This window comes from Scleropages formosus, chromosome 7, assembly GCF_900964775.1.
Source record: "Scleropages formosus chromosome 7, fSclFor1.1, whole genome shotgun sequence".
Classification (NCBI taxonomy): domain Eukaryota; kingdom Metazoa; phylum Chordata; class Actinopteri; order Osteoglossiformes; family Osteoglossidae; genus Scleropages; species Scleropages formosus.
In genome coordinates, this window is record NC_041812.1 from 8,121,307 (window position 1) to 8,142,959 (window position 21,653).

General features: G+C 44.7%; 1 protein-coding gene across 2 annotated transcripts in view; it reads right to left on the reverse strand.

The window, feature by feature from the left end:
• greb1l (GREB1 like retinoic acid receptor coactivator) overlaps window positions 1-21,653 on the reverse strand; it is a 43,290-nt gene that overhangs the window by 18,099 nt on the left and 3,538 nt on the right. Inside the window, exons 3-11 of one of the 2 annotated variants that reach the window (XM_029253580.1) lie at window positions 15,563-15,677; window positions 15,097-15,410; window positions 5,779-5,887; window positions 2,515-2,674; window positions 2,189-2,224; window positions 1,769-1,957; window positions 906-1,082; window positions 454-630; window positions 129-254 (exon numbers count right to left, since the gene is read on the reverse strand). In XM_029253580.1, coding sequence (XP_029109413.1) covers window positions 129-254; window positions 454-630; window positions 906-1,082; window positions 1,769-1,957; window positions 2,189-2,224; window positions 2,515-2,671 — 862 coding nt within the window. In that variant the 5' untranslated portion in view covers window positions 2,672-2,674; window positions 5,779-5,887; window positions 15,097-15,410; window positions 15,563-15,677. Of the gene's footprint in view, window positions 1-128; window positions 255-453; window positions 631-905; window positions 1,083-1,768; window positions 1,958-2,188; window positions 2,225-2,514; window positions 2,822-5,778; window positions 5,888-15,096; window positions 15,411-15,562; window positions 15,678-21,653 lie in introns of those variants that run through there. The other variant, XM_029253579.1, reaches the window with a different exon arrangement.

Consider the following 21,653-nt stretch of genomic DNA (forward strand, 5'->3'; position numbering starts at 1 on the left):
GTGATGTGCTGTAGGTTCTCAAAGCTCAAACTGGAACTGCATTAGACACCATGAACTGTGAGCAAACGAAAACCAGCCTGGCTGCATCAATTTATCACTTGTGATCATGTGACTCTGGCTCCACCCACCGGAGTGAGAGGAAGGGGAGGAGCTATGGCCATCCACACCTCCGCTGTCCCTGCCACTGCTGGGGGAAGAGGAGGAGCTGGGCTTGGTGGAGGCCGGGTTACCGAAGGACAGCTTTGTTTTCCTGTCTGGTGGGACAGAGAGGTGCGTCAAACTCATGTGTCACCTCAGCGACCCCACCAGGCACCTCAGTCCCTGTACAAGCATTTTGTACTCCATTCAAGGCCTTGGTGCTGGAGAAAGGCTTTCCTTTTGTTTAACAGAGCAATTTTAAGCAATCTTTAACCTCAAACGTAGGGCCACAAGTGCAAGTTATTGCCGAATTACCTTTCCAAGAGATGAGAGGACCTTTGCACAGAGCACCCTGGGAGTTCCTCAGCAGGTAGTACTTCAAGTGCTTCTGTTTCTTGGGCTGTGTGGAGAGCTTCAGGTTGATGTGGTTGCAGAACTCTGTGAAGTAGCGGAAGCCCTTCTCGCCACAGCCGACGCAGTTCCCCAAAAACCCTGGCGTACAAAGACGCTGCAGCTTATGACACGTGATGCGTACGTGATGCAGAAACGCACAAGTGTAGCATGCACCTTTCGGGGGAATTGGCAATAACTGGAAAAAAATTATTGAAAACCACATAGAAAGGTCCTAAACTGCTTCACTAAAATAATAAAAAAAAAAAAAGTATGTGAAATAAGGAGATTAAAGGCCCTCTTAAGGGGACTGGAGGATTGATTAAGTGAATGCACATACGCCAAAACACACTTCATGTCCAGGCCCTGGGACTGACCTAAAAGTGCATTTTTCCCATTGCCGTCAGGTAGAAAGCGCTTGTCGACCGCACACACCAGGATGTGCTCAGGGATGCTGGGGGACTTGGCGCCGACCAGCCGGAACCCTGCAGGGACCTCAAGTTGCTCTGTTGCCATAGAGACAAGACGAAGGTCTTTCCCAGCTTGGCAGAAACCTGAGGTCACAGTGATTGGGGATCAGAATGATATTAAGAAAGCAACACTTCACTTAGGCAACTTTCAGGCCACGGTCAAGGTCAAATATATTATTAACCTTTATCCAAGGGGACTTACAATGTTAGATATCTATTCCAAAATGTTTTACCTATTTATATAAAAGGTTAATCATACTGCATCAATTCAGGGTAAGTATCCTGACCAAGGGGAATAAAACTGGAAGACGGATTTGAACCAGAAACCTTCAGATTTCAAGAGAATATCTTTAACCATTATGCTACCTACTGGCCCCCTGTACTTAAGCAGTGATAAAATAAGTACATATAATAATAATAATACACATACACATAATACGTTTATTTTTATATTTGAAATATGCGTAGATGCACTATAAAGTTGAACAACATCAACCTGAAAATACAATGGCACACAGAAAATTTGCAGTTACGCAGTTAATATTTATGATGTAAACTGAATGAACAATTTGCAAAGCACTTTATAAGGAGGCTCCACCATGAATGGCCATTGAATCCCTGAGGAAAGAGCACTGATTGGTACCCCTTTCGGTCAATAAACAACAGGATGTTTCTGCAGGTTTAAGTGGTTCATTGGTCATCATTACTGTCATGACAAGCATGAGGGAGGAGACTGCAACAGGGTGCAGTGGAGTGCGGGGCAACATTACCGTCTACGGTACAGCAGCCCTCCGGGGTCGGACCCTGCAGGTACGGGAGGGGTGGACTCTCGGTGTCCGATGAGTCCTCTTCCTCGGGATCCTCCTCATTCTCGGTGCAGTTGGACAACTGCCCACTGGGCGGCTCATGGTCGGACTGCTCTCTGTACTGGAGGGAGATTTCCACCCGGGGTTTTACATCTGTCAGAACAGGCACAGAAGAGGGAGGCCATGGCAGTTTGTGAGTGACCTTCCAAAACTGACACAGGAAGTAAACAGTGCACACCTCCGCACTGTGGTATACAAAGTAGAACAGTGGTTGGGGACACTAGCTTGAACCTTGTTAAAGTCGTAGGGGAACCCAGGACTGCTATATTACCCTTGATCAAATTCAACTGATTCAGTAAGAAGCAGAAAAAAAAGGAAAAATACCTGGTTGCAGAGACGGACAAAATCTGGCACAGAAAGCTTTGGATAAGAAACATAATTTAAATGAAAACTCAATTTTAAACATAAATACTGCAGCGCTGCGTATCGATCTTCTAAGGTAGTGAATGAGTAACATCAGCTCTATCACATTTTTCCAGTTTCAAGGTTTACAAAGATAAGAGAGATGGTATAACATTAGTTCCACAAGGTATGATTTGCATGTATCATGAAGCCAGTTTAACATCAGGCTATCACTGTGTTATTTTTCTCACTTGGACCCTGAGATCACCAAGTTGCTGCGATGTCCCTCTTAGCTGGCTGAAACGTACCTTCCGCAGGGCCAGGGCAGCGATCGGGCTCCAGGTACAGCTGGCTGAAGACAGGTAGCAGGGCAGGACTGCTGGAGCGCAGGGATGCCTCGATGGAACTGTGCAGGGCCTCCGAGAAGCCCGTCGACTTAAGCTGCCCTGCATAAGAGTTCCCCATCGTCTGGGGTGTGGAGGGGATAGGTGCCATGTCACTGAAACAGTGTATTAAAACTTCTGCATCCAGAAACTTCTTTTCGGGGTTTACCTTAAGCCAATCAGCAGCTCTGCATATAATTATCATTATAATCACCATGTTCTTTACCTAGTCATACATTTGATATTCTCAGAGCAGCCTTCCCTTATTAAAATTAGAGCAAAAAATGGTTTTCAAAAACACAAAGACATGGGTGTTGTCACTGGTGTAGCTGAAGCAGACTAACACTGTAAGATCTACAGGAGTAGAAAAAAAAAAGACATTAATCAGCACTCCTGTTCATTTGCCCCCTGCTCTTGCCCTTATTCCCCCATGTCCCCAACACACAGAAGATCCAGGGGGCATCTGCCAGCCCCCAAGGCTAGCCTCACAGCAGCTGAGGGGCAGCTGGAGGCGGTTTGACCCATCTGGGTCTCAGAGGACCAGCTGGTCATTTGGAAGGGGGTTGGGGAGGGGCACAGAGTGGGCGGCACGTGCCGCCGCAACGCTGCCACTGACGCGACCTTCCGACACAATGCACCTCCCCAGGCAATAATATTTAACTTTATACAAGTTGCGCAAAGTTTTCAAACAGAGGACAGACTGGGCCTCCCACTGGGGTCAGAGCCCATGCGGCACGCTTTTCATAAATCTCACCACCCCGCGGCTACATCTCGAGCACCAACCAGGGGAAACACCTGCCAGGAGTGCCACCTTTTTACAGCTGCTATAATCTGAAGAAAGAAGTGCAGCGAACTGCCTAAAAAACTAATCAAAAGTCAGTTAAAATAACTAAAACAAATAGACCAATAAAACAGTTTATGAGTCATGCACATATCCTTACTGTTGAGTATTTCACTTGCTGGACAAAATAATCTCATGCAGCGGGTTCCTGTTCCCCTTTTCATACAACAGGCTTATTATTCAGCGCAACAACATATCTGTCCATTTTATCAGTTTTACTTCCAGAACGGGTGTTTTACTCTGTACAATGTTTGTGAACAAAGTAATCAAAATGTGGACTAGGTTTAAAAGCACTGAGAAAAGCTGCAAAGCCAGAGAAAGATAAATCTAGGAACCAATTATTTTTATATAAGCAATATATAATTATATAAGAAATTCAGTCTTTATGCAACAGCAATGTGCTAAATGAGGTGAGTTCATGGAACGAATGAACAACATTTTAATGGGGATGGTGCATTTTCTAATCCCTCCCTTCACCAAATACTATCATCAGTATTTACTACTCATCAGTCTTTCCCAAAGGAAATCAAAATTTAAATTTCATCTCAAAATGCAGATGTACTGGTACTTTACGGTGATCCCACGAAAGGCACGCATTAGGTTTTTTCGGCAGGGTACCGTTAGGAGAACGGAACATGTTTTTGTGGTAACAGTAACATGTTGGTGGGTCCTTCAGCACAAGGGGGGAACATTTGCCGAAAGGCTTCTCTGGACAGGGGACAGAAGTCACGCAATTGGTGATTTGAGAGGGGGTTGGGGTTGTGGGGGTGTGGGGGTGCATGTGTGTGGGCCAGTGAATCAACAGGCTGTGGGGCCGCGAGCAAACAGATTGTCCCCGGCATGTGATCCCTCACCGCCTGCTGCGAGCGGGAGCTCGAATCGCTAAAATGAAAACACAGACGTGTGCCGGGGGTCTGGGGTGCTGACCTTCGACCCTGGATGTTGTCTCCGATCCTTCTGCAGCTGGAGCCACATTCTAATGAAGCCCACACAGACAATGCAGAGGCCAAACGGACAGAATGTTCACGGGTTTGATCCTACACACAGACTCAGCTAATAAAGGATGAAAACAGATGCCCGAGTGTGGATTCCTCTTTTCTTTTAAAACAACGCAGAAGCCATTTCTCCACAGAAGGCAATAGCAGATGCAGTTGAATATAGAAAAAATTATCGCAAATACTATCATTAGCCTGCATTTACATTTACATTTTTATATATTTAGCTGACAGCCTTCTCCAAGCTAATTTACAGTGGTGGATACACTACTCTAAAGCCCCATAATCATTCACCCATGTATACAGATATTAGTCCACAATCGTTGTCTTCTGAAAGAGTATTCTTATACATCTGATTTTCAGAATAAAAGTTTTATGTCAACTTAATAGATTTAAAAACTGGTTCTCAGCAGTTTTCAGGTATCTGATTTAAACTTTCCACTGAATACCACTGATCTTTTTAGAAATCAGTTACATTTAAGTAGCCAAGAAGGTTGTACTTTACCGTTATCAGTGTCGGAATTAATCTAACGGACACACAGAAAGGCTGTTATAACACTCCATCTCACTTGTGCCTCTGTGACTCTGCAGCTTTAAGCCATTGGACCCCAACCTCAAATGTCTACCCTCCACCCACATCATCATCTCTACTTGGGTAGAGATAATCTGCTTAATACCAAAAGCTAACACAGTACCTTTCTCAGCAGTCAGGGGGATGGTGGGTGTAACCACACCTTAGGGGCCCGGGTGGGGCCGTCACTTTTGTGGATGCAAGGGGTGGCCAGGCACATGCACTGGGGAGCTAGGTGCTTCCCTCAACACCCCATCTCTGGACATAAAGCGCACACACAAGCAACTGTGACCAAAAGGAGAGCTTTCTCCTCCTTTACTCTTAGATTACCCAATGACTTGTCCCAAGAGCCCCCAGTACCACCACCACATGTCTGTAAACTGATTAGAGGTCACAGTCCTACCCTGCCCCCTCTGTCCTGCACACAAAGGCACAATGAATCCATCATCGCCATGGCAATGTCGTAATGGCATGTGTAGCCAATCAGGAGCCTTTTGTACATCATGGCTCTGTAAAGCTCTATGGTTCTGTTGAGATTTTGATTACAGTAGTTTTCCCCCCTTTTGTTACGGGTCAATAAAGCAACATTTTAAAGTTTAATCACCCTAAATGGCAAAGTAAATTTTCCTTCATTCTCCTGAAAAGACTGCAACAATTAACAATGTGTACAGTAGGCTTAATATGTGAGAAATTGAAGCCTAATGTCTACTCCTTGTGTTTCCACTAGTTCTTCTAGTAAATGGAAATGAGGTTGGGAATAGTGGAGCTACGGAAATCGTCACCTTTCTGCAATTCCCTCAAGCAGGCTGCTGCTCCATGCCTATCGAGGTCCACTCTAGGCCACGGACACGTCCTGCAGTTCCCAAGCGCTCAGGAGCAGAGCTTCAACACCTGTGGAAGAAGGAATAACACAGAGTCATCGCCATGATGGTGATCTCTGCCACCTAGTTATTCCCCCTACTTCTACTGGAAGCCGGCAAGTTTTCCAAAAGCATTTCCAATCATACCACAGCAAACAAAACTCTAAACATTATGAGAAACAAGTCATACAACTGCTTGTGAGAGACTGATGTTTTCTGGGACCATGACCTTTGGTCTTGAGTTACTCCAAAGATAAAGCTGAAATGCCCCCTGCTGATGTAGCACAGATGAGCCCAACCTCACAGGAGTACATGGCATCTGCTCCACAAGAGCTGGAAAATACAACGAGCCAGCATTTGGATGGGATTTGCTCTGCTACTGTGTTTAATTTAATATGTCAAAATTCATTAATTAATTCAGTCGTTCATTCATCATCAGTAACCACTTCTACAATGCAGGGTCGTGCTGCTCCGTAGCCCGCTCTGGAAACGAAAAGTGCAAGGTGGGGTACACCATGTACAGGACGCCAGTCTATTGCAGGGCAATAACACACACACAAAGACACACACCAAGGGAAATTTAGAGTCACCATTTCATCTGAAACACATGGTTGTGGACTGTGGGAGAAAACCCACATGAATACGAGGAGAACAAGAAATCTTCCGAAAGACTAAGACGGACTTGGACCCCTATCCACATCCAAAGCACATGAGTTGCGAGGCACTATCTCTACTCGCTGCACCGTCTATGTCAAAACTGAAACACTTTCTGTTTTTTTTTTCCATTTCCCCTGGGAGAGTTCATGATCAGGAACCATCTCTTGCGACTCAAATTCTACTACACATTCAGAAAGCAAAACAGTTCCTCTCTGTTCACACCAGATGTCAGAGGATGGGCGCCTGAAACTCATTCCAAACAACTGCTCAGTAAGCCATGGGAGGGGGAAATGCTGGATCCCTCCCTCTGGCCAGAGGACAGGGAGATTTCAGGGGCCATTTAACCCAATTTGGAGCGCTTTGTCCTGGGGTTATGAGTCCTTCACAGGCTGCCCAAATCATGGCCCTTTCAGTGTATGTACGGGTCTCTAAAATCACGATTACATGCAGGCTGGTTTATCATCATGGCAAAGGTCTTTTCACCTTAGCTGGACTAGATCTGTAAGCAAGGAGAAATTCAGCACCAAGTCACTGGGAACGGCATGGACCCAGCAAATACCTAAAGAAGATAAAATTCTTGGAAAAAAAAAAGGTAATGATTTAAAAGACCTTGAACTGCATATTTTAAAAATGTTAATTATTAACAGGAACTATCCCAAATTAAGCCTGCCAGCATTGTTTGGTATCTTCCTTTGTTCTTCAAAAATTTTTTTTAAATAGAAAACCACATACAAGGTTTTGGTGGGATCCACATGAGAGATTTTTTTTTAATAAATTCAATCTTAAACATCTAAAAATCTACATAAAAAAACACAATGTCAGCTTATTTTGTTGAACCATAAAAAGGTTTCACACCACATACCCACAGTAGCCTTTTTTACTAATCCAGTAAAATCCCTTAATTTTTTTAGAAATTCAAAGAAAATTCCCCTGAATTGTTAAGTTGTGTGTTTCTTAGCTAGGAAAGCATGCTGTTGGTTTTATTTTGTATCGGCTTCAGAAAACTTGTAGAAGCAGTCTGTTTCGGGGTACTTGTTCCACTTCTGCTACAGTAAATCTACCGTAAGCTCAGTTCTACACTGCTTTCCAAAAATGTGGATAAAATTAAAAAAAATAAAAAAAATCTGGTAATTAATTCCTCCAGATTGTCATTTCATCCAGTTAGAATTAAATGATTTCCTAGGTATAACACATAAACCATACCTTCATACCCCCTTATTCAAAAGAATGTGTAACCAGGCCCAAAATGCAATTTTATACATATCTAACAGACTCCCCCCCCGCAGTTGCACCATACAGTAGTGCATTATGGTCTCGCTCCATCCATGTCCCCTCCACTTTCCAACCTATGTATTTTAACCCACCGTCCTCTTCTGTCCGATCACACTGCACCATGTCGTTCCACTGACAACACAGTCAAGACAGAGAGAAGTAAGTTTTCCTTACCGTCCAACACCAAAGGAATGTTCTCGCAGCTGCAGTCATAGTCCTAGCATTCAAGGATCATTGAGAGGAACATCAGTGAATTTGCTAGGCGCACACATTCAAGGCAGAACTTCCACATCATCTAAAGGCTAAGCGCTTTGTTGTAGAAGTCCCTCAGACACCGCTGGAGAACTGTTGCACCAACGCGCAAGCACACGCAACCATCCTGCTGACTGTCAGCGGTGTCGAGCCGGCTCCATCTTAATTGTGAGTTTTCCCTTGGACCTTCCACTGACAAACTAGAACCAATTCCAGTCCATACCCAAAACACAGAAGACGTCCAGTCATGCCCTTGTGATGATCGTGCAGTTTAGTCCTCAGGCAGGGAAAAAAAAAAGGTTTTAGTGCAGGGTAAATCCTCACTGTGGTCTCCCTCTGTGCAGCTCCAAGCTGCCTGGTTAAGATGCTCCTCAGTTCTGACGTTGAATACCTATTCTCTGTTTCCCTGCTGTAAACATGGCCCCTCCCACACACACAAAGTCACTGTCCCTCCCCGTTGTTGCCTTGCCATTTGCTACTGAGGGCGGGGGTTCACTTGAGACTCATCCATCTTGGTCCTGCTGACATCCACCCACCCCCCACCCCTGACCCCCTACGGGGCCGAGGGCAGATGCTCCTGGAGAGCTGCGTTGATGGCCTTACGCCCAGGCAGAGGCTTTGCCAATAGGCTGCGCTCTTGCTGAAGAGGTGCTGAGCAACTCGTGACCTTTGACCCCACAGCCAGCACCATATAAAAGGAGATAACTGTAAATTACAAGAGTAGCAACAACAAAAAACGCATGAAAACACATTTATCACAAAACGTTCCTCTCATTCTGCCCAGTCCGGCCCAACACCCCATTTTATTGGGGCCAATTAATGGAAGCGGTCAAGCCTGGGTGACGAGGGGTCGCTTTGTGCCCTGGCATCAGGCGTCATCCTGCCTCTTCTCCCTGAGATGCAGATAGCAGCTCCTCAGGAATGTGCTACGGCTGTAAATGCCAGGACCTCAATGACCACATCTGGCCCAACGTCATTTGGGCATCTTCAAGATGTGGCAGATCAAGCAGTACAAAGACTGAGGACATTCAACCTCCAGAAAAAGATGCTTTGTCATCCTTTGTGTAAAAGCGGTATATTCCAACCTGGATTAGCTTGAACACAGGAGGTTCGAGTTCACATACTCCCAATGTATTGCCCCAGACTGCAATGTCAAACCTCAGCACTCATTGGACAGCCTTGGAAGAAGAAGACTGGCTCCAAACACACTGTACTACATGCAGCTCCAAGCTTGATCCAGAACACAATGTCTTCTGTACAGTACCAAGTTGAATCTGGACTACTGCATACTCGTAACTGTACCAGGTCTGGACAAAATAAAATACAGGTGGTCCCCGACTTACGATGGGGTTACGTTATGCGAAACTCATTGTAAGTCGAAAATGCATTTCATTCACTTAATACACACCTCTGCATAACAGATTGGGAGGTGCGGACCGCTGCTGCTGCCCAGCATTGCAAGAGAGTTTCGCACAGTATATTGCTTTCCCGGGAAAAAAAATGAAAGCTCAAAATTCAAAAAATGGTTTATACTGAATGTCTATCGCCAGCTCACCATTGTAAAGTCGAAAAAATTGTAAGTCGAACCATCGTAAGTTGGGCACCGCCTGTAATATGCCAAAATCCTCTACTCCCAACATGCAAGAAAATTACAAAATCATGACCCAGAAATGACCTGGAGCGTAAATTTACCCAGCAGGCTGTCAAATGCAACTATGCTGTCAAGTAAACAAGACCTTTTTAAGATTGTGGGGACCATTTGGAAACTGTGCTCATTTCTAATTGTGAGCTCTGTTTATTTTTACTGATGGCCTTGTCTATGGGTGCTGTATTGCACCATAAGTGATTAATATATCACCCATACACAGCCCAGGTGTGATGACAGAACAACTGCAGTGCTACCTGCTGATGTTGGTCGATTCTTTTCGGGGCTTAAATGCAGCGTGTTTGGAACAAATTCCCCTTGGAAACCAGAGTGTGAATCTCAGGATTCCAATTTCAGCCGATCCCAATCCACTCCCTGCTGGCTGTGACTCCAAATGAGTCCACTGGGAAAAATGAGACTGATGCAGTGCTAAGCTTCATTTAAAAACAATTACCCTGTTGGAAAAGAATTCACCCAACTAGTTAACACATTACCTAGAGATCTCAGGCACACTCTAAAGTCGGCTGAGTTATTTCGACAAACCGATCACTGGGTGAAGCATATTGGGTCAGTTAATTGGGTTGTTGACACGTCCATAACAATGTGGTTATTCAGTGCTGGCTGTCATGTGACCCAGCAACAGGAACACATGTGCAGCTGAATACGATCAGCCAAAAAAACGTTTAAGAGTATGGACACAGTCTCTGCAGTGATGTAACCTGCAGTGTCCCTTACGGTAGGGTTCTTAATTCGAATCCTCTTATTGCAAACTGACCCACTTTCTCTCAGGTGTATGAAGTCTGCATCTTCTCTTAGGTAAGGTGTACTTTTGCAGTAATGTGTATATGTGTTCAGTGATCCCGAGTATATGTTATAATGTATACATACATGTAACATGCTGTTACATATATTAAGTAAATAATAAGCCAGTTTTTACAGGTTTTTTGACTGATTCAATTAAAAGGGTCACCACAAGCTGTCTTGTCCACATCTGGCCCAGCATTTGTTTGATATCTGCAAGTTATGCAGATGGTTGGGTCACTTGGATTGTTTCAATGTACACATTTTAGGGGATAAAAGTAACTCTGTATTTGTCAGATCTATATATGACTGAGTGCAGAGTAAAATATTTACCCAGACAGGTCCGTTTTGACCCTGTAGATTTGAGCATAAAGAAGATCAGCCCATTCCCTACATACTGTATATGTAGTTTTCCTCACTTAGATGTAAAAGTGTGAGTGTGTAGAGGGCAATAAGGTAAGAGGAGACAACACAGGAGAAGAGCAAAGGATTGGGACAGAAACAGCAGTGATGAACCTCCATGAAAAAAAAAATAACGGAGCATCACACCAAGAGTAGGACTACGCAGGAAGGTGTGCTGTCCCACCCAGCTCCTATAAGTGCCCCAATTTTACCCCCTTAGACCGACAGGGGCAAATGGGACCATGAACGAGGGGGTGCAATGGTGACAAAAGGCCACATTGAAGCTGAATGGCATTGCTGGGATGCACAGCACTGGGGGGGGGGGGGGGTGCTGTAATACTAGGTTTAAGAGGAGAAGGCTGGGTGGGGGTTGGGAGGGGGGGGGACAAAAGGAGCATTTGGGCAGATGAAGAAGTCATCATCATTTAGCCACTGGAAGTTTACTATGTGGTTATAAAAACCTATTTAGAGGAGGGGGGGAGATTTCAAAGGGCAGGGGATGGTGGGGGGTGAAGACAGCTGGCCTTTGTTTGCCCACCAGGCCGATTGCACCACTGACCTTGCTGTACACCCTGCCACCGAGCACTGAGGACAGGCTTTAAGAGTGAGGCACTTAACCTTAAACTGGATCGAGGTCACAGGCAAAAGGTCAGCAAAATCTAATCGCCAAAGGCTCTTAAACAGCCCCCATCATCCCATTGCCACCTTCCACAACATCTCTTACTGAGAAACTTTTTTTAAAATTACTTTTTAAGCCATATGTTTTACAGGGTCACTTTCTTGGAGAAAGCAGAAAAACACTTTTCAGTTCTCACGAAGACAGTAATTACTGTATAATTCTAAAAGAGAAAAAGTGAAAGTGGCATCCTGAAGGAGAGTAAAATCAAAATGTTTCCCAGTGGTTTAAACAAAAATGTACAAATTTCAATGGTTACACTAGACTGGAATCTTTATTCCATAATAATGTGACTAATAATATTCAACACTGTAAGATTTCCAAAAAATAATAAAAAAAAATAATCATCTTGTGATCTTGGAAACAATGACAAATCTGTTATTTTCATCAGCACTAAATAAAGGAAGAACAAGAAGCTGAATAAGCAAGAAGAAACAAGAAACAAATGGATGGATGGATGTTATACGTCTATTTGTAAAAATCTGTTCTGGAAATGTACCTCGATTTCCCAGACACACCATTAGTTTGCAGTCAGAGTAGGAGTTTGGGACCAGATTAATTAAACTCAGTTACACAGTGTCTAAAGAAGCTGTCTGGTGTTGTTGGCCAAAAGTAAGAGAAAAAATGTTACACGTGTTAATGGTATCAATAAGTCAAAAATAAGCACTTAACACAAATTTGTGAGAAGAATTCATTTTTATTTTTGGCCATTTTGAATTTATTTCCAATTGTATGAGGCATGAAGCTAATGAAAAAGCACACATTTCTGATCATGACAGCTATTTCACATGTCCTAACCAGCAAATGAAGTCTCTTTTATTGTCAGTTTTTAAAATTCCACAGTTTTTAAGATTCTTTCTAGTTAATAAATTATAATAGATAAAAGTGTAAACCTGTAAAACCTGTAAAAACAATAGAAGTGTATAACCTAGGGCCCTGTGACGCACTGGTGTCCTGTTCACAATGTACCCTGTCTTCAGGACATGTTTTCGAAGTGGCCCTGCACAAGACAAGTGGTTGATGAAAAGGAGAAAATAAGTCGTACAAAGAATTTTTCACAAATTAAAGCTTTAACTGAGGTGCTTACAAAATCTAACTGGGGAATAAACTGAGTGATGTCAGTAATAAGCTTTTATTGATTTTGATGTAGTGGTAAAAGTAAGCTTGGATTTATGGACAGACTTTCTGTCCCAGGTGTATGTATAAATCGAGGACCCAGTATATAGTACAGTAAATTTCCCTAAAATCTATACTCACTATACTCACACAACAGAACATTGTAACACACACTTCTTCTGTCATACACATACAGGACAGACCATTTAGAGTCATCAGTGTATCTGAAACATGCCTTTGGGCAGTGGGAGGAAACCAGAGTACCTGAAGGAAAGCCATGAAAACTCCACACATACTGAGTCAAATCAGAACCCAAGGCCAAACTCACAGCTCAAGACCCATGACACACCAGTGCTACCTGCTATGCCACCGTGCTGCTATTGTATTCCTACGGAAATGTCTGTCTTTATGTCCTGTCACATCCATTGTAATCATTTTCTTCTTCAGTCATCACCTTTCCTCGTACCTGCTGAGCTATACTATGTATCATTCCAAAAATCCATCACTTATCGTTCCATTTAAAATCCCAGATGTGATACTATAACAAGGATAAATGGAGACATTCTTTTCTGTCCATATGGTCATTTCACGACCGAGTCACCAAATGCTGGACCCGGTGTATAACCTAGGGCCCAAGTGGGCAGCCCAGCAATACTGGAAACCTTCCTGCCTCCCTAAGGAGCGCACAAAGCCACAGCAAATGGAGCGGAAAACACGAGCCGAAGCGCCGACAATGGGGTTCCTTCATGGCCAGAGAAGAGGTGCATTCCCCTGGGCCACCCTTCCTGCCAAAGGGGATGCGCTTATTCGTCACCCCCCTCCTCCCCTTCCTGACTTGCGAGATCAGCACGTCTGCCTGACGGGAGGCCCGACCGCTTCTGATTGATAAGAGCCGGTTGCCCCCGGCGATAAAGCCCACACTTTAATCCCGTCCCAACCGCATGGTTCTCTTTGTATCTCGGGGAACAATAGACCTGCAGGGCTCCTTGCTTGGCCCTGAAGTCACAGGAGAAAACCTGCAGATGGTCTCCTGGCTGGTCTCTCCCCCATGACGTTCTCTTGATGTCCAGTAATGACTGTAGGTTTGCTGCTTAGCCAACACTTGTCCACACTTCACCAACACGCAAACTAGAAATACTGTAGTGCGCTGTGCTCTAGGTTGGGACCGGACAGAGAAAAACACACAGACAGCATTCATTACGAACATTTATTGGAACACCAGCACACTAGGAAATAATGCTCCTGGTCCAAGGACCTCCTTTCCTCAAGGACGTGTACCTCAAGCAAGCCTTCCCAGCCTGCTTAGCACCCTTCAGGCTTTCTCTCCTTTCCCACTGGCAAACAGTCACCCCCTTATATTCCCCGTAATTCCCCCCAGCGGTTAAACACTTAATTCCATTTTTCCCACAATTCAGCTATTTACAATAGACCCCTTTTCCTGCTCAAACTCTCAGTAACGCATCTCGTTACAATATAATTCATTTACACAGCCAGTCAGGTAAAGGGGCAGCAGGTAAAGTGATGGTTTAAGCTGCTGACTTTGGATTCGAGGATTTCCAGGTTTGAATCCCACCTCCTGCCGTTAGACCCCTGAACAAGGCACTTACCCTGAATTCCTCCATTAAAAAAAAAAAAACTGCCCAGCTATATGAGCAAATCACTGTGAGAAGGTTAACCAGCTAAAGCATCAGTTAAAGGAATAACCGTAAGGTGGGACCATCATGTAATGATAGTCACACAAGGGGACAGCGAGGCTTCTCCAGCAACCTTCAGATTTCAAGAGCATAATAACGTTGAACCTGGCTGCAGGAAACACATTAAACAGTGGGAAAGAGCTGTCTCTGCTTAACTCAAATTTTAAGAAGGTGAGAACTACCCACGGCACATGCTACCAGCACTGTTCTGTGGCCTTCAGCCCTCTATTAGTCCGGCTGCGAGTCGCAAGCTCTCGTATTACATGATAAAGCTATAGGGTATCAGTTAAACTCAAAAGTTGGCAAAGGTGGTGCAAGTGGATTCTGTATATGAGGGCAAAAGAATGTTTTTTTGACAAACATCAGTACTGACCCACCTCGGTGTGCAAGCACTATTTTTCTGTATTAATTCCATTAATTGTTCACAGATCATTGATCAAAAATGTGATACCAATGCAGGAAAAAGTGAAACAAATTCCTCAGATAGGACATAGGATGTTTGGTTGATAACAGCACTCTGGTTGTCACAAATCAAAAGGAGCAGAGACTTCAGCCCACACACGTAAGCGAAAAACATTGAAGATTTTTTTTTCTGCTGCATTTTATAGAGCTGGCAAGCTGTGGAGCAGCAGGATCAGGAGCTGATAATGATGCTTATCTCAGGGAAAACGACCTTGGAGGGAGTGAGTGTGTCCCTGCCAAGGTAAACACTCGCTTTGGCTCACCTCGCGGGGGACCGCCGGAGCTGGCCGAGTCAAAGGGTCCTGCCCCGACAAGCAGAGCTGGTTCAGGGAACAAGCAGGCTGGAATCCTGAGCAGGGCCTCCCTCGGGCGCGAAAGTCAGCATGACAGCGGATGGGCTGCCCTGGACTAGTCCACGGGGCTGGGTCACCGCTGGGTCCCGCAGAGCTATATCATCATGACACGCAGGGATTTCCAAGTACAGGGTACAAAACTCCGAGGGGGGTGACAACCAAAGTAACCTTCCAGTAGCGTTGTCAAAGTGGTGCAATGATGCTAAGCGTTCGCTGGGATGACACTGCAACAGAGCGGTGCAGTGTGTTTAACAACTTGGGAACTCCAAGGAGAGGAAGGTCCTGTAGATTCTTTACTAAAGCAATGTTGCTCATTGTGCACTCAGTGCTGAAATATACCTATATACATACATGTATAATAAACACTCTCACCAACCTTATACCAGGTAAGGCAATAGCCATCCACAGCCTTCTCCAGAATCATGGGGTGCAAGGCAACACACTTTGGGCCATTTAGAGAGTCCAGTTCACCTCAAGTACATGTCTTTAAACTGTGGGAAGAAACAGGAGCACCCTGAGGAAACCCACATGTACATGGGGTAACATGCAAAATCCATACAGGCTGAGCTGGATTCAAAGCTATGCCGAAACAGCCAAAGTGGTGTGAGTACCATGCCACAGCGTCAGCTCCTTATTTGTGCGTGTGTGTGTGTGTTTTTCATCCTGGGTACAGGAAACATGGTACTTAAACGGTGTCCATAAATACACAGGTGAGCAAATGATAGGAGCCCAGAGAACCGGTGCCCAATTTCATTTTGTTTTTCTAAAGTGTTCACTAAGCGTAAAAAGTTTAGAAACTTATCCTAAAAGTAATTTGGCATGAAAAAAGGATTAAGCTGTAACTAGTGTGTATTATGAAACACACCGTGCGAAACAGAGACGTTGATGACGAGGAACGTTAAATTCCAAGTATACTGATCCCGTGGACTCGCTGTCGGCTGTTCTACACCGGCTTGATTGCAGGGTTGGAAATCATTTCAGCAGAAAAGAAAGAACAGCAAATTCAGTAAGAAGATAAAAAGAGTCTGGGAACAGTTGGCAGCAGCCTTTGAGGCACGGAATGATTGAAGAGATGGCCTGGCTGTCGGGGCACTGGAGTGATAATGGCGATTCCGCGTGACGCACGACTGCCCTTTGCCTCAGCGGGGCTGAATCCAGGAACCGGTAGGCAACCCGGGGCACATACAGCACGATCGACATCCCATCCTTCACCGTGTCACATATCCCTTGAGCCTGAACCCACCCTCCGGCGCTTTGTTACGTGGCCCACTTCCTGACGGACGACTCGGGGCGAGCGCAGATAAGACCCATCCGTTTGGTCTGGCGGAACATTTCTTCCTTGATCTCCAGACCCCCATCCCACCCCCGCACCACTGGATGGAGGCTACAGGTTCGCACTAATAGATACGGAGGCTCGCCGCTTGCGTCAGCGGAGAAGATAATGGGCAGCATAACAGGAAGCCCGCCAGTCATCGGCAGGCCCTGAAAGGACCGTAGCCGGGGGAGAGGAAGCATGCCAGTGGGCTGAAGAACTCCATGTTTCGGTTCCCCGTGGGGCAGGATGTGTCGTCCTCCGAAAGGTGTGACTTGACTGCTCTTCACCGACTCCCGAAGACCTAGTCAGCGTGCTTGGCTTAAGGGCAGCTCTCACCCAAGCAACACACTTACGCCCAGGTGCAAAGGCTCATGGTCAATTCCCTGTAGCAGCCACACCTCCCTGGGACTGGAAGTGTGAAGAAGAATCCGTGTCCCCTTCGCCGCCTTCATAACATGCGTACAATGTTGGGCTCCAGCACACCAGAGGGCACTTGTCGCAGTTAAAGCCCAGGACAGCCGACTAACAACAAGCTGCTTAAATGAACAAGTAAAATTTGAAGGTATGGGGCAGAGAGCATAGCAGTCAGAGCAGCTGCCTTGTAACCGAAGGACCTAAGCAGGTTCAAATGCCACTTCCTGGTACTTACCCAGAAATGCTCCAGTGAAAAATGACAAAGCTGTGTAGATGAGTAAATAATTTTAGGAGGTTTACTATATGAAGCAACACCAAGTTACGCTGGAGAGAAGCATGCACTACATGAATTACCATGCAATTTGGTACAACAGTCAGTACAAAAACTATTATTTGCACTTAAAAATGCAGCAGATGAAGAGAAAAATCATCTTAAGGCATAGGTTCTTTTCCATACAACTGCGTGATGTGTTAGCATGATGTGTAAATCCAGCAACTAGAACTGAACCAACGAGATGGAGGGAGAGAGAGGAAAAGCGATAAGAGGGCGAAAGGCGACACGACACAGGTGTCAAGTTCACGGTTAAAGACTAAGCAGTTCATTCATCAAGAGGCTCAAGATGCAGTCATGTGATCTGCCCCCTCTGAACTTGCAAGCGCCGCTGAACCCGGCCGTCACAGCCAGGCCTTCCTTGAGGAGGTCGGCAGACTCATCCAGAGGTCACAGGTCACTGTATTTCTGCACATCCATAGCAATTTGTGTCAAAAATTTATTGGACACTTTTCTCACTTACATTATTTACTATGTATACTAAGAAACTTAGTCATCTACCCATTTGCACAGCTGGGTATTTTTTTACTATGTCAATTCAGAGTAAGTGCCTTGATCAAGGGTACTACAGTGGGGATTCAAACCCAGGTCCTTGGATTGCGGGGGGGGGGGCGCTCTATCCACTCCCCCTACTGCTCCAGCTTCCAGTAATTAATGTTTCACACATGAAAGGTTACAGAAATAATAAAAGACATTACTGCCAGTTGCTCCGATAAACCATTACAGACCGCAGATTAATCATCGATAAATACCTTTTTTTGGTGAAAGTCACAAATTTGCTCATTTCCACCTAACTGCACAAGTGAAGAGAACTTATTCAGTACTTGTGACGGAGCAAATGCATAGCCCGGCCTCTCAGGCCTCAAATCCGAACTAAACGAAGGTGCACAGGATGCCCGTATAGGGCTTTGAGTCTGGAGTGCCAGCAACAGAAAGACTCCAAATGCCTCACAGCGTCGGAGGTCACGGAACTCTGACATCTCCATTAGGAAGAGAGGTGGTGGGAAAAGGGAAAATGCCCCCCTGATAAAGCAGAGGGAGGGATCCGAGAGGGCATCCTTGTTATGCGGCACCCCCGCGGAGGCCTATACAGGGGCTTTATTTCCAGCTGTCACTCAAGAACCCCTCCCCCGTTAAATGGCCCCGCTTCACTGCTCCCGAACCCCCTAAACCTCCTAAACCCCAACCTCCACCCATTTCTACAGCAAGATCATTTAGAAGAGGAATTAGTGTTTTTTATTTTTAAAAAACCTCACTCGAAGGTGCGACCCTCCTGGGACTTGAACCGAAAACCTTGAGGCCACAGGTTCATGTCCTTAATGATTACACTACTCTATTGGTTTGGAGAAGCTTTTCAATCCCCCAGTAACTGATAAGCAGGAGGTTCATGAGCTAACGGAATGCAGGATCTGCCCAAGTTGTGCTCATACGTAAGACTCTTACACAACAGGTGATGTGTTTGGACTACAAATATTGTGCCACCATCAGGACAAGCTGAACCTCAGTCGGGAGCCTCTGTTAAAACAAATATCCAGTCAACCGAAGATTAATCTACGTTTATGCAAACAGAAATCGTCACGTGTGAAAGAGAATATTTGTATTAAAACTGCCTGACTTTTGCATTACCACAATTTCTTTATTTAAGAACACACAACCTTCTGAGCTGTTTGTAAACACCCGTGTCTTGAAGAGAATCGTGGGATATTTTTCCAACCAGGGCTGAAGAGTGCTGACTCAGGGTCAGAGCAGGGCAGATAAACGCAGATGAGATGCAGGCCTTCTCGCCGGGCAGTAAAAGACGAGGGTTAAAAGTTTACGGGCGACCATGTGGAAGACAGCCAGTACTAGGGCTGGGTATGTGATCGCGGATGGAAAGAACACCAGCTGCTTCTCGTCACGCCAGCATGATAAAGCACCAGAAAGAGACCCTACATCTTTGTTACGGAGTTTATTCCAATGCATTTTCACTGAGAACACATAGTACGCTTATAGTCTGAACCCAAACTGTATTAATTCTCAGAATGCATCTTTACTGTACACTGACCTCAACTGAAGGATTTCCAAGTATCCACATCAGCATAACAAACAGTGATTTAAAATGAAGACGAAACTCCTGCTCCCAAGCTTGAAATGTGCAACACAATTTGGAGCTTTTCTACCAGATATACTTGGCAGTGTTTTGTGTGTGAAATTGCAATGGCCTGATTATGTTTTTGTGGCTTATTATATTATTATAAATATACTGTATCCTCTACAGTACTCTCTCCAGGGTTGAGTGTTGTGATGTTTGTGAAACCACTGGAAACTGAACATTTTTTGCACCCTGTTTAAAATGCATAGATCCTCTTTTTTTTTTTTTTTTTTTTTAAAAGTTTAGTCCACCTTTGCACAGGAGGCCACGGCGGGTTGTTTACTAGACAGCAAGGACACCAGGTTAAAGATGAGACTTTGCATTTATAGATACGGACCAACAATCACCTTTTGCTCTTTGCAGAACCCTCCCCACCATCACCACCACCAAACCTTCATAAAGATACAGCATGGCTTAGAATTGAATAAAATATCTTATTTGTTTATTGATGGGGGAGGGGTTAACTCATAAAATGACCTAAATCCTGATTAGCGGGGGTCTCTGGACCGCAGTTCAGCATGGAGGGGGGGTTTAATAACCAGTCAGTCCTAGGCGATGGTCAGACCATTGAGACCCTGTTTTCATCCTCAATTCACTCTTACCCGAGGATGGTCTCGGGTGGGTGGGGTTCCAGCACTTTCCTCCCAGCTTTGTATATGCTCCATATGCTCAATACGTGCAATCGCTGCACCCGAAATGCCCGTGACCGTGACCTTCGCGCCAGTGGGGGCGTTCACGGTCATTACACACACATAGTGAAAAGCTGCCCTCGGGGTTAACTGACCTGACCGCAGTGATCTCCAGCAGTCAAACTGATGAACAGGCCAGAGGCCGAACAACGCTTACAAGTGTGTTATAGACTCGGTGTGTCAAAACCAGTCAGGAGTATCCAAATAAAAGGAAATAAAAAGAGAGTGCAGGAGAACCAGATTTAAGGAATGAGTCCAATAGCCTCTTTCTGGCAAAAAAGTCAGAAACAGACTTTCAGGTTTAAAAAATTCATCTTGGAAAGGAGTAAATACCACCCTAAATAAATAAATGAATAAATAAATGAATAAAAATAATCACACAGAGACACTTCAAAATGCTCCAACGGATGTGAATGATTAAGAATTACTTGAAAAAGTACACCTGCCTGCAGACACTGTTTGAAAGAAAATAATATTTAGAGCAAAGATGGTAGAGTGCACAGGACCTAACAAAAAAAACATTTTTTATTTTTGAGGACAAGCGTGTTTTAGAGTGCGTCTTTCCTGAAAAATAAAAAGGTTTTTGGTAAGCTCCAGTGCGCTCTGCCATCTTTGTTCTAAATCTTACATAAACCTGGGGGATTTGAGCACCCAAACCCTTTGTCCTTCATTTCATTATAAGATGAGTGCGTCTTTGGGATTTTTTTTTTTTTCCAAAGAAAATAAGCCTGATAACATGAAGGTCTATTTGGCACAGCACAATGAGTTGCCAAGCCAAAATCCAGCAGAGATTCAAAAACCGCCCCTTGAGACGAGATGAGCCGAATCCAAGTGAAACGTTAGCAATTCAATGGAGAGGATTTCTTCAGCTAAAAAGGTCTTATTCCAGCTGCCATCTGGCCACAGCTCCAACCTTCAGGACCAAACACCTCTGTAATTTGGATTTTATCAAAGGGATGGAAGAGGCAAAGACAACCACCAATTATCAACATATCTCAACAGTCAATAAAGTTTGGTGATCGCTCCTCAAGCACCAAATAAAAAGCTATAGATTTTTTAAATATTTTTTTTTTAGCTGTGTTCTTCAGAACTTCTCCAGGGAGCTCGAATGGAAGGTCATGAAAGAGCTGATCTCATTCCACTGGAGCATCTATGTCAGCTATGATTTTATTTGAGACAAATGCTGGTGTTCTCCATGGCCGTGGTTAAGCTGGAATAACCGAACACATACAAATACACACAGCACGTACTCTCGGGTGGTGATCACTTCCACTGGAATCAAGATTCATTATTTAATCAAACAATTATAACGGCAACAGCAGCATAAAATAAAAAAAAATAATCTTCAGCTTCACCTGAAATGCATCTCTAATGTCTGTGTAAAAAATACCAGGCTCTTTCAGACCTCCATTGTACCTCACGGCAGGTTCCATCCTGCTTAAACAAAAGCAGTAAGGCAAGGTTGTGATGGTAACTGTGAGAACCTGGGGCAAATAGGGAAGAAATGAGTTGTGAGACAAACCAGGGGTTCTCAGTGGTCACCATCAAATTCCACAAATACCTCAAGAACCATGACAGCTGGCTGCC